Source organism: Odocoileus virginianus, chromosome 18 (genome assembly GCF_023699985.2).
Source record: "Odocoileus virginianus isolate 20LAN1187 ecotype Illinois chromosome 18, Ovbor_1.2, whole genome shotgun sequence".
In the NCBI taxonomy this organism is placed as follows: domain Eukaryota; kingdom Metazoa; phylum Chordata; class Mammalia; order Artiodactyla; family Cervidae; genus Odocoileus; species Odocoileus virginianus.
The window spans coordinates 11704953-11718042 of record NC_069691.1 but is presented as its reverse complement, the minus strand read 5'-3'; the positions used below and the strand labels follow the sequence as shown (position 1 = coordinate 11718042).

General features: G+C 43.1%; 1 protein-coding gene across 1 annotated transcript in view; it reads left to right on the top strand.

Moving 5' to 3' along the window:
* Positions 1–8025: 8025 nt before the first annotated feature.
* Positions 8026–13090, top strand: part of RORB (RAR related orphan receptor B) — a 204130-nt gene continuing 199065 nt past the window's right edge. Inside the window, exon 1 of the mRNA XM_020915474.2 lies at positions 8026–8712. Within this exon, the coding sequence (XP_020771133.1) occupies positions 8706–8712 (7 nt within the window). The 5' untranslated portion in view covers positions 8026–8705. The remainder of the gene's footprint in view (positions 8713–13090) is intronic.

Genomic DNA, 13090 nt, shown 5'->3' with positions numbered 1-13090 from the left:
GGGACCCAAGTTTGGGCAGATCCCCTGGAGAAGGGAATGGCAACCCCCTCCAGTATTCTTGCCTGGAGAATCCCATGGATATAGGAGCCTGGTGGGCTACAGTACATGGGGTCACAAAGAGTTGGACAAGATAAAGCGACTAAGCATGCACACGTAATTTATATTGCTCGGTCTGGAGCATTTTTGAGAATGAAAGGGGAGCAACTCTGATATATATGCAGGGTGCCATGGCAAGCCAGAATATGTATTCATCCTCTTTCTAAACCAAAGAAAGGAGTGGGTTATGTCCTGAGTGCAATTGGAAGACATTAAAAGGTTTGATTGGGAATACCGATTGTCTGAGTTACATTTTTAAAACTCCCCTCTAGATGCCAGAAGGAAAATTGATGAAGTAAGGGGCAGAATGAAAAAGAGACAAATTCTGAGAACATGGCACCCATCTAGATGGGAGAGTATTAGTAGCTTGGATTGATGAAGCATGAATATAGAGAGCAGTAGCAAACTGAAGATGAATTTTACAGTGCATCAACAGCTAAGGTGAAGTTGTATAAAATATTACATTTGCATTTTAATTAATATTTTAATAAACACACAAGCCATTATTTTAAATACTGTCAAGTGATCTGGAAACAGGATTCCTAACAGTATTAACAGAGATATAAACATGAAATAAAAATTTTTCACTTGTAGCAAAAAACCATCAAGTTAAAAAAATTATCCACTAAGCAGTTTCCCCTTCTTCCCTACCAGCTCTGGTTTTGAGTTTTTTATCTAATTCACATCCACGTGTAAATTTCTATACATCTGTTTATAAAGACTATTAATCTCTTATGCAGCAATATTTTCCCAGCCTATTGTATGTATTTTCACTTTGGGTTATTTTGGGGGTCTTTTGTCATTTAAAATACTAATTTTTTAATTCATATATAGGAAGAAATCTAATTTTTTCCTTACAAATACTGTTTCCTAATTTAGAAAAGTTTGCCCCATCCAAAATATTGTATAAATATATACAAAAATGTAATCTATTATTTTATATATTTACTTATATATGTCATTTAAATCTCTAATCCATTTGAAATGTATTTTTGTATGTGATCTGAGAAATCTAGCATTATCCATCACATTAAAATGCATCGTATTTTCCAATCTGAACTGAAATTCCACCTTGAGTTTTATATAAAGTCCTCATAGTCTTAAATCAATTTCTGTACGCTCAGATATGCTCCATTATGTGTCTATTTCTGTCCCAATATATTTTACTTTTATTGGAATGACTTTAGAGCAAGTTTGGGAAAGAAAGTTTCCTGTACTCATCCTTCTCCCACCCCTTTCTCTTGAAAAAGCTTTTTCATCACACACACTCAGACACAAGTGCACACACACAGAGTAATAGCTACTTCTTTGAAATAAAATGCACTGCAAAATGTATGACACAAATTGTTATAATCCCCATTCTCTAATTCCTCTAGTTAACTACTATTAGTATGTCAGTGCATCTCCTTCCAGTTTTTTGGCTAAGCAATTTTGTACATCTAAATACATTCTAGACTAATATTTTTTTTTTTTTAACTGATGACAGTTTGATTCGGGCCTACATTATCTATGACCCAAAATATTTATTACAAAGGCATGTCATAGACTCAATGATGGAACTGAATCAAGCATTAGATAATTATCATAAAAATTTTCACAGTATCCTTTTATTTTCAGTCAAAATTCAGTGTTTTTGTTTTTGTGGTTTTTTTTTTTTGCTTAATGATCTTTAGCTAAAAACTAGCTTCAGTCCTGGAGTGTGTGAGCATGTGGTAATGAACAGTGGACAAGAGTTCAAATGCTGATTTTGTCATTTACAGGTATACTTTTAAGTAGCACTATTTGCGAGGTAATAGATTCTAGCAAGTTGGCACTGAGAAAAAATAAAATCAAGAAAGTCCCTGCACTCAAGGAACTTACACTTTAGTGACAATATCTGGGCTTGAATCCTGGATCCAGCATGCTTAGACCTGTCATCTTACACAAGTTGATTAACTTTTCTAAGCCTCTATTCCTTCGTTGTTGTTGTTGTTAATTTGCTAAGTCATGTCTGACTTTCTGCAACCCCATAGACTGTAGCCCACCAGGCTCCTCTGTGCATGGGATTTTCCAGGCAAGAAGAGTGCCATTTCCTTCTCCAGGGGATTTTTCCTAACCAAGGGATCAAACCTGTGTCTCTTGCATTGCAGGCAAATTCTTTACCACTGAGCCACCAGAGAAGTTTGTTCATTTATCTAATTTAAAACAACAAAAACTAGAAAAATATGGGGGACAGGAGGCAGGTGATATAATATGTATCATGTAGGCTGTTGAATAAACAGATATTTGATAGCCTGATAGATCATGAGACTCATTCAGTATTAGTTTTTTTACTGACCTGTATATTGGTCCTCTTTTTTAACTTACTTCTTATCCCACATATTAGAGTTCATTTTGTTTTGGTCCTTAACACTTTTTCCAATGTATTACTCAGGGAACAAGCTAAATATTTTTAACATTTGGTTGTTTTTTTTTTTTTCATTCTGAAAACTTGATGAATTTGCATCCATACTTAAAAATGAAGTAGAAATTGAAGTACTAAAAGATTATGAAGATTTTTTCATCTGGGAATAAAATTGAAAATAGTAATAAACATGAAAATAACTAGATTTTGCTCTCTTTTATAATTATGTAACCAAACTCCAACATCCTTTTTTTCTTCCCCATATTAGTAGAATTTAAACTGAAAAAAACATCTCTCCCCTCCCCCTTTTCTCCCTCTTCTCTCTCTCCTATTTAGTAGAGACTAAGAAAGAAGAAATCTTATTGAGGTCTTTGCTGCATTTCTGGTCCACATCCAATGGAAAAAGAATAAAAAGGATTCATTCAACCAATAATCACCGAGCACCTATAAAGGGTTTCCCAGATGGTGCAATGGTAAAGAATCCACCTGCCAATGCATGGCACGGGGCATCAATCCCTGGGTCAGGAAGATCCCCTGGAGTGGGAAATGGCAACCTGCTCCAGTATTCTTGCCTGGAAAATTCCATGAACAGAGGAACCCAATGGGCTACAGACCATGGAGTCACAAAGAGTCAGATACATACGACTGAGCACCGCACAGCAGGGGGAAAAAATCCCCTATAAAGTACCAGGAGGATTTCCCTGGATGTCCAGTGGTTAAGATCTCAAAACCACAATGAGGTACCATTATACGCCAGTCAGGATGGCTGCTATCCAAAAGTCTACAAGCAATAAATGCTGGAGAGGGTGTGGAGAAAAGGGAACCCTCTTACACTGTTGGTGGGAATGCAAACTAGTACAGCCACTATGGAAAACAGTGTGGAGATTTCTTAAAAAGCTGGAAATAGAACTGCCATATGACCCAGCAATCCCACTTCTGGGCATACACACCAAGGAAACAGATCTGAAAGAGACACGTGCACCCCAATGTTCATCGCAGCACTGTTTATAATAGCCAGGACATGGAAGCAACCCAGATGTCCATCAGCAGACGAATGGATGAGGAAGCTGTGGTACATATACACCATGGAATATTACTCAGCCATTAAAAAGAATTCATTTGAATCAGTTTTAATGAGATGGGTGAAACTGGAGCCCATTATACAGAGCGAAGTAAGCCAGAAAGATAAAGACCATTACAGTATACTAACACATATATATGGAATTTAGAAAGATGGTAACAATAACCTTATATGCAAAACAGAAAAAGAGACTCAGATGTATAGAACAGACTTGTGGACTCTGGGAGAAGGTGAGGGTGGGATGTTTCAAGAGAACAGCATCGAAACATGTATATTATCTAGGGTGAAACAGATCACCAGCCCAGGTTGGGTGCATGAGACAAGTGCTCGGGCCTGGTGCACTGGGAAGACCCAGAGGGATGGGGTGGAGAGGGAGGTGGGAGGGGGGACCGGGATGGGGAATACATGTAAATCCATGGCTAATTCATTTCAATGTATGACAAAAACTACTGTAATGATGTAAAGTAATTAGCCTCCAACTAATAAAAATAAATGGAAAAATAAAAATAAATAAATAAATAAATAAATAAATAAAAGAAAAGAAAAAAAAGATCTGCCTGCCAATGCAGGAGACAAATTCAATCCCTGGTCCAGGAAGATCCCACATGCTGCAGAATAGCTAGAGCGCATGCACCACAACAAGAGAACCCATCGCAATGGAAGCCCAGGCACTGCAACTGGAGAGAAGCCCCTGCTCACTGCAACTAGCAAAAAGCCTGTGCCACAAGGAAGACCCCAGCCAGCCAAATATAAAAATCAAATGTGTATTTATGTGTATATAAAGTACCAGCAGCTCTTCCAAAGCCCAGGGAAATTCTGGCCCCTGCTCTCAAGGAGCCTACATTCCCAGTAGGAAGCACAGCTCTGCGGCAGCTACTGGGGTGGAGGTTGCTGCCTTCCTGTGAATGTACTTAAGAGTTACGGAATAAACTGGAGATAATGGGGACAATCAATTTTTAGCCTAGTACAGACATCTGTATAGTTGAGCATTTTTAACCAGTCTTTCATTCAATCTTTTCTCAAATTCCTTCAGCAACAGGGAACTCAATACTTCACCTTTTCCATTTTTTTTGTTTTTACGTTTTCCATTTTTAATAGGTTGAAACATTAAAAATTCTTATATTTTTTTCTGGCTTTTCCAATATTTAAAGGCAGCTTTATACTTCTTTTTCAACTCACAGCCACACAGCTTCCCTAAACCAGGCTAAAAACATCCAGTCTTTCAGTCATTCTAAGTGTAATATCATTATCATTGTTGCCAATATCCCCCCAAGATTCACAGTGATTTAAAGTAGTCTCTCTCTATATATATAGACTGACCTGCTCAGAATATAGTAAACCATTCCTTTCAATTTGGGTTTGAGCACTTTAGGATTGAAATACTGTAACACTAAAGGCCATGGTCACCCTAACTGGCTGGCTCATATTAAACCTTCGCGTCTATCAGGATATTGCACGTCTTTATTTCTCCATGGGCATACAGCTAAACCTTATGGGGTGGTGATATGTGGACAAGCAGGTAAGCAGGCAACCTGAATTAAATTATATCACTTCTTGAGATTGAATACCATCTATGTGACTTAGTGATTATCATTTAAATTCATCAAAATTTAGCTATCAACTAGGAACATCCTTCAGGCCCAGAGCCAAAAGTAAAGTTTAAAGCTTATAGAAATCTAGGCAGTTCCATAATCACTCAAGTAAAATTATTGACACAGAACTTCATGTGATCAAGGATATTATATTACTATATTACTATGCCACTTGAAATATGGATATTTGCTGGCAGATAGATTACAAAAACAGATTATACATAAGTCTTTTGTGACTTCTTGGGAAAATGTGATTTCTTTCATTTAAATCTGAATATTTATTTTACATAAATAGGTTCCATTCACTTGAAACAATTTGAAAGTTACTAGAAATACTAGAGAACCAGGTTTTTAAATTTTTAGGGAGACACAGAATATCCCAGATCACCACATTATAATGAATTGTGAACATTTATTCCACTCTAAAAGAGAAAATAAGTTACTTTTGCACTACCAATATATAATATGCATATAGTTTTGAAAAAATGATTTAACATAATTGTTTTTATTTCTGATTAACAACTTTTCAAAAGTGTTCAGGGAGGACTAATAAATATGTGATTTAGTTCTAAGCAAAAGAATGCCTGTTAACCCACAAAGCAAAAGATATATAAAAATATGTAGGAGGAGGAAAAAAATATTTTTAATATATGTTTTGACTATCTTTGTAAATAACTACAGATGCTATAACAGTCAAAAGAAATTTCAATATTCAATAAATGTTTAGAAATTTAGTACTAGATGAAAGAGTTAAAATTCTTGAATTTTGAAATTCCTCTTTAATGAGAAATAGAATCTAAAACAATGACAACAATAAGAATTATAGTATTTACAAAGGCTTTGGAATTTTCAATATTCCTGTGTCTGTGCTTAAAGCACATAAAATTAAAATGATGTAGTCACAATTTGTTTCTTGACTATTTTATATTCAGTAATTTTTAATGAAGCAACTAAATTAGGCATAACTTAGTACCGCTTTAATGTAGTTATGATGAATATATTTTACTTGATTAAAAATGATAAAACTAGGGAGCCTTAAATATTATCTTAAAAGATTAACTACTGTGTCAATTACAAATCTAGGGGAAAGGTATTTAGAAGGGAATAACTATTCTGAACAGTAACTTCCTTTTGTTCATTTCATTTAATTAAAGACTCAATCAACTTTCACTCTTAATACTAAAATTTTCCTAAATTACACATTGGCTTGCAAATGGAAGGGCATACAGCAGGGCTGAGTTAATTTAACACTAGTGAAGATTCAGAAAGTAATCCATTTTTATTTAAAGGAGTGGGGAGACTACTTGGCAGACTAGGGTGATTTATTTAACTAAATAATTGCCAAATTCTACATTGCACTTTGTGTTACATGACATAAATAAATACTAGTAATAATCAAATTATTCAGATATCTAAACAATCATGTGGCCTGCTCTTGCCAACAGGTATGCTATAGAGTAGAAGCCTTAATGCCTTAAAATTGAGTAGATAAGGAAAAGTTTTTTCACCTCTCCGTCTTTTGGAATGATCAATTAATCAAAGTATTTAAGAAATTCCCTGGTGGCTCAGCTGATAAAGAAACTGCCTGCAATGCAGGAGACCTGGGTTCCATCCCTGGGCTGGGAAGATGCCCTGGAGAAGGGAATGGCTACCCGCTCCAGTATTCTGGCCTGGAGAATTCCATGGTACAGTCAGTCCATGGGGTCGCAAAGAGTCCAACAGGACTGAGCGGCTTTCAGTTTCACTATGGGAAGTAGATGTGATCATCTGTTTAATATGCCCAATAAGAGGAGAAAAGTTGAAAAGGAACAGTTCTTCTCCTGAAACTACTCCAACACAAAACAAAACAAAAAAAAGAAAAGGAACAGTTTTCTGTTCTTTTCTAATTACAGATTTTTACCACAATACAAATAAGTGGTCATAGAGGACAATTTTTACTGAAGGAATACAACACCTACCTACGTTTATAAGTGTCAGACCCCTCTAGACAAACGTCTTCTAGTAGCAACTAGAATAATTAGTTCCTCCCACCTAAAGCCCTGCACCTTCACCAGTAGCACCACACAATCGTACCTTGTAGCATCAACTTTTACCTTGCATCACTTAAGGTAGCCACACTGCTACCTGGGGCTCTTATCCTTGAGTCCTGTGGCCCAACGCTAGTTAAATAGCAACTACAAATGCTAATAAAATCAATTTCTTCAATGAAAGAAAGCACGAACATTTTGTAAAGTTATTTTAAAAGGCAGAAGAGATCTCACTGTCTTGTTTGTTTATGTATTTATTTATTTTTTCAGGACTGAGGCAGGAAGCGTGTAAAAGATGGTGTTAAAGGAGGAGGACAGCTACTTGCATGGGATTGCACTTTAGTTGTGCTCTAAGTGATGAAAGTTGATTCTGGCACTAAAACTGAAGCGTCCCGCCCTAGGAAACCCCCGCCAGGCACACGGAGTTTACCGAAAATGGACTCTGCGAAGGTCAGCCATAAATTCAAAACTAACAATCCGGGTTCACAGGTTTTGCAAGAGAGGGAAGCAATCTGGGACCCAGAGAGCCCCGAGCCTCTCCCCTCCAAGGACTATGAGGATTAGTCAGTACTCCCTCCCTCCTCCTGGAGTGGGAAGTGAATGTCACCTGCAGATCTGCCCCCGTCTATCGGCCCTTCTCCTCCTCCTCCACCCAGTTCGGACAGTCTCTACTGCCCAGTTCCAGCCCCGGCCGCCTTAGGCTCCAGTGTCCTAACCCCCTCCTCTCACCTCGCCTTCAAGCGGGTCTCCCGTGGTCCCAGCCCTTCCAAGAGATGCCGGGCGCTGATTGGCGGCGGCGCTGACAGGAGGCGGGGCCTGGAAGTCCCAGCCAAACCCGCCCTCGCGTATAAGCCCCTTCTCGACTCTCTCTCTCCATCTCTCTCCTCTCTCTTTCTCTCTCGCTCCCTTCCTCCCTGTAACTGAACAGTGAAAATTCACGTTGTGGATCCGCTAACAGGCACAGATGTCATGTGAAAACGCACATGCTCTGCCATCCACACCGCCTTTCTTCCTTTTCTGTTTCCTTTTTTTCCCCTTGCTCCTTCTCCCTCTTCTTTGTAACTAACAAAACCACCACCAACTCCTGCTCCTGCTGCTGCCCTTCCTCCTCCTCCTCAGTCCAAGTGATCACAAAAGAAATCTTCTGAGCCGGAGGCGGTGGCGGTTTTTAAAAAGCAAGCGCACTGAAGAGAAAGAAAAAAGAAAATAGCAAAACAAAACCCAGGCACCAGCCAGCCAGCCAGCACGCACATTTTTTTTTTTTTTCACCCTTCCTGAAAACAAACAACCAAACAACCATCAGAACAGTCACCACCACCACCATCATCAAAACTGTTAACACAGCGGCGGCGGCGGCGGCAAACGTCACCCTCCGGCCACGGCGTCCACCTAAAGGGATGGTTTTCTCGGCAGAGCAGCTCTTCACCGTCTACCTTCTTCACTCGTGCTGAGCGGGATTTTTGGGCTCTCCGGGTTCGGGCTGGGAGCACCTACATGACTACGCGGAGCGGGAGAGCGGCTACACCATGCGAGGTAAGCGAGCCCGCCGCGTCTCCCCGGTCCGGCCAACTCAAGCCAGATGGTAAATGGGGGCTGGGGGGTGGGGTGGCGCACCCAGCCGAAGAGGAAAGAGGTTGGCGGGGCGCAGTTCCGGAGTTCGCGTTCGCAGGTGGGCTGCCTACGGCCTGGGCGTAGAAAGTTGTGGGAAGGTGTTGATGCCTCCCGGGAGTTTCGGAGGGACGCGGAAGGGCGCTTTGGGGAGAGTGGGACGACTCTAGTTGCTTCCTCCTAGTCCTTGAGTTCTACTGGACTGTTTTGGGGTGTCACTCTCGGCTGCGGATTGTAGCGCCGGTTGGAAGGAGAGACGGGATAAGGATGCCTCTGGGCAGAAGCCGCTAGCCGCGCCGAGTGCGCGGCGGTCGCCGGCCGGGTTGGGCTCACGGGGCGCACGGGCAGGCGTCGGGACGGATACACACACTCCAGGTTATGAGGCCCCCAGCGTCCAGGTCAGCCGACCTGTCCCTTCGTAGGAGTGGTAGGCAGAGGGAGCAGTGTCGTGGGGCTGGACGCAGATTCCGGGATCGTCCCCTGCGCGCGTCCCTCGCGCGGGAGCTGCGCCCTGGCCAGGTCCGCGTGCCCGAGCCTGCGCCGCCCAAGGGCGAGCACCATCCTGAAAAAGTTTTGCGGAGAAAGTTCCACAGGATAAAAGCCCGCGCTGCCCGCAGCGGGGAAGGCTCCTTGGTCAAAGGGCCGCTGCGGGAGGCGGTGCAGGGTGAACCTTGGGCAAGGACCCACGGCAGCGACTGCTGTGGCAGGTCCCCTGGGCGAGATGGCGGCTGTGGGGTGACGCGCGTGAGACAGGGGAGAACACCTGCTCCGGCTGCACTTTGGGCTCCCGGGACGGATGGCCTGACCTGCTTTAGGGATCACTTTGCCTTGTCCCCTTCGGTGCCGGGACGTTCAGGTTTCCTGCGCGCTGTGCCCAGACCCACTTTCCTCCACTTTCGGCTTGGCCACTTCACTCTTTTCTCGGAGAGCGGGCCGGGTGCCCGCGTGCCATGGGGATAAGTGCAAGCCTCTGAGCACCCGCCCCACACCCCCACCCCTGGTTTTCCTCCTAGCCATTCTGCCTTCTTTGCGACGGGGCGGTGGCGGCGGGGGTGGGGAAGCTCTCCTCTCTGCTTCGCCTGTCTCTCTGGGCCCGGGCAGCAGAAAGTTGGAAACGGCCGGTTCCAGACCTTCCTACATCCCTGATCCCACGCGACAGGTGGACTAGCCAAGAAGAACTTGGGAGAGTTGGGCTCCAAACACTCATCACCTTCCACTCGCCTGTGTCCACCTCCCACCCACACTTCCAACACCTCTGTAGGAGCGTAGGGAGGGGGCAGCGGGCATGTTCCCTCCTGCTCCGCTGGAAGTGAACCCCGAACCTGGACGCTAAGGCAGAAACTGGGTTTAGCCAGCTAGGCGCTGGGACGTGGCAGGAGAAGGAAAGAAGAGGAACAGAGAGGCCGTCCAAGGAGGTGGCTGGCAGGGAGGCAGCTGAAGCTACGGGGCGGAGACATCCTGGTGACATGGTCTTGAATGACCCACACACAGGTAGTGGGGGCCGTTGAGTACAAGCTGGTTCCTGTTTAGTGTCCTGGTTGGGGGTTTCACTAACCAGATTCTTTCATGAACCTATACGTAGGTAATTGGAGAGTGCAGACTCTTTAAGTAGGCGACATCCTAGTCTTTGTTTTTCTTTTTCTGTCCTGTCTCACCACCAACCTCTCTCCTTTCAGTTTCTCCTACTCTCTGGGGCACTGAGTTCCTCCAACTCTTACTTCTCTGCTTCCAGTCAATATTCCTCCCATGGCTAGGTTCTTATATTCTGAATGAAGGCCTGAAACTACACCCTACCCCCCGCCCCAAGCTCCAACACGGCTCTAGGACCTGGGGCGCAAAAGCCACTCACTGTCCCCTAAATTGTAGAAAACAGTGTGGGACAAGAGTAGGCTGCAGCTTGATCGCCCTACTCCTGAAGGAGCATTTGCCAGTGACAGTCCAGATTCGCCAAGGTGCCCACTTGGGGGACTCAGGAAGTTTGAAGGTGCTGCCTCCTGCTCACCTTGAGAAAGCAGTGGAAGCCCACCTTCCCACCCCTAGTCCCAGAGGGATCTAACTTAAGACGGCTCTCAAGGGGCCCGGGGGTATGTGCTGGAGGAAAATCAGCCTTAAAATGTGTGGAAGTCCTCTCTACCTCCTGGACCCTCCTTGAGTTACACTGTACTGTCTCTCCCCTGTCATCTCTGCGCATTTCCTACAGACTACCCTCCCACGCCAACAGCGCTGATTGTTTTAAGGACTGAGAAGGGGCCAGGCTACTCAGAAGTCTTGGGGGAGTCACGGGCTGAACCTGAGTGTGAACTTGACAAGCGAGAGCGGAAAAGAATCAACTTTCTCTTGTGCCTGGGCTCCTTGGGGGAGGGGGCGGTTTCCGAACTCAGCTTTCCAGTCTGCCCACTCCCTTTCCCCAAACACACCACACACGCGCACGCTCAGACACGCGCGCGCACACACTCGTCCTCTATCCCCCGGTCGTCCCTGTCTGTGCCTCAGCCTCCTCTCCACGATTTGCATTTGGCAACTCTACTGAGTCGGGGCATTTGGCGCGATGCAAACTTGGTCCAGGATCGAGTGATCGCCTTAGGGACCTACTCAGCAAACCCACTCTGACCCCCAGCCTCCACCCCGCCCCCGCCCCCGCCCCCGCCAGTCTAGGAGAGTTAAGAGACTTTATCCCGCGGGAAGCTCTGGGGCAAGAAAGGGGTTAAGAGACTCTGATCTTTAGGTCACTGTCCTACCCCACGGGTGAACCGAGTCCTGTCCCCAGCGCTGTGGCTTACTCTGGGCTGGCCTGGGGCGGAGAAGATTGTATTTGGTGGCACACAAAGGCTTTCACCCTTTGTCTGCTAGAGGGTACCTACTACATGAGGTCTAGAGATGCTGCGTCCTAGATTGCTTTCCTGAAAAGGGTAACTTCTGAATGCGGAAGGGAGGACTTCTAATTGGGTCGGACCATAGGTGAGAAACAAGTGAGCCGAGGTGTGGATTTCAGGACTCCTCGCTGGGAAGCCTACCAGCTGTTTATTACACAGGGGCACTGAAATGGTCGGATTTTTCAGCCCTGCCTCCGCAGAAAACCCTGCTTCCAAAAACAGGGGCACAGATGTCGTGGCAATCAATAGGTGATTGTGGCTCCCTGGGATTAGAAATCTGGTTTTACGCTTGCTGTAAGCAAGGATAGGGTTTGGCATTTCTAAAGTCTGGCTTTCAGCTATTATTTTCAGGTAGTTAATTTTTATAAACTGCTAACTTTAGTAAAAAGCAGCTTGCTCTCAGAAGTATTGCAACCCTTGGGAAGTCTGGAGCTCTGAATGTCCTGCTGGCCAGGCCTTTAAATTTCCTAGACTTGTTCTAGATCTTAATTTCTTCCAGAAATTCCAATTAAATATTTCTAACCAACATTCCACTTCCTACAATTAAAAAAGCATTGCTGGAAGGACATCTCTGTCTGTAGCCATTAGCAATTGTTCATTAAATAATTATTAGTAAACTGTCTTTATAATCCAAGAAAAGCAAACATTCAAACAGTTCAAAGAAAAATCCTAAAGCTATATTTCAAGTATTGTTGAAAACATATTTCACCAGAAAAAAAATGTTTTTTTTTCTTAGGTGGTTACATCTTGGGACTCTCTCCTTCCCCCACCCCCAACATCCTGAGTGAATTTATAACAAGTATTTTGACATAGAGGTGCTTGACATCCTGGACTTCTGGGGTACATATTAGTACCTTTAAGGCTTTTAACTTTTCTATATTTTCAGATAATCAGAAACTGGAAAGCAGGATGGAAATAGAAAGGGAGAACTTTAAGCAGCGGGCTTTATAAACATGGGGGACACAAGATTAAAACTCCTTTGTAGCATTCATTTAAAACTCACAAGTCCTGGATTTTCCATCCACAACAGTATAATCTGCTATACTGTTTATAAAACCCTTGAAGGATTTCTCACATCATTATTAAAGTGGTTTATGTGACATTTTACCTTAACATAAAAACACTTTTATTTTATACTCAAAAGAAATGCCCACATTTACTTATTTTGGTAACAATTTGTTAGATACTAAACTATTTACCTTAAAAGCAACTATTCATGTTATATGTAATGCAAATACATTGTATTTTAAATTTAAATGCTTCATACTCATGAAACTTAATTTTGCAGCAACAAAAATTTTTCAACACCAAGAAAATATTAAGCTTCAGGGTTGGTCTTCATAAATATGGCATTCCAACTGTATAATAATATATACTTCTTTTTCTAAAAGTAGCACATACAGAATTATCACCAGGATTTTTAAATGGTT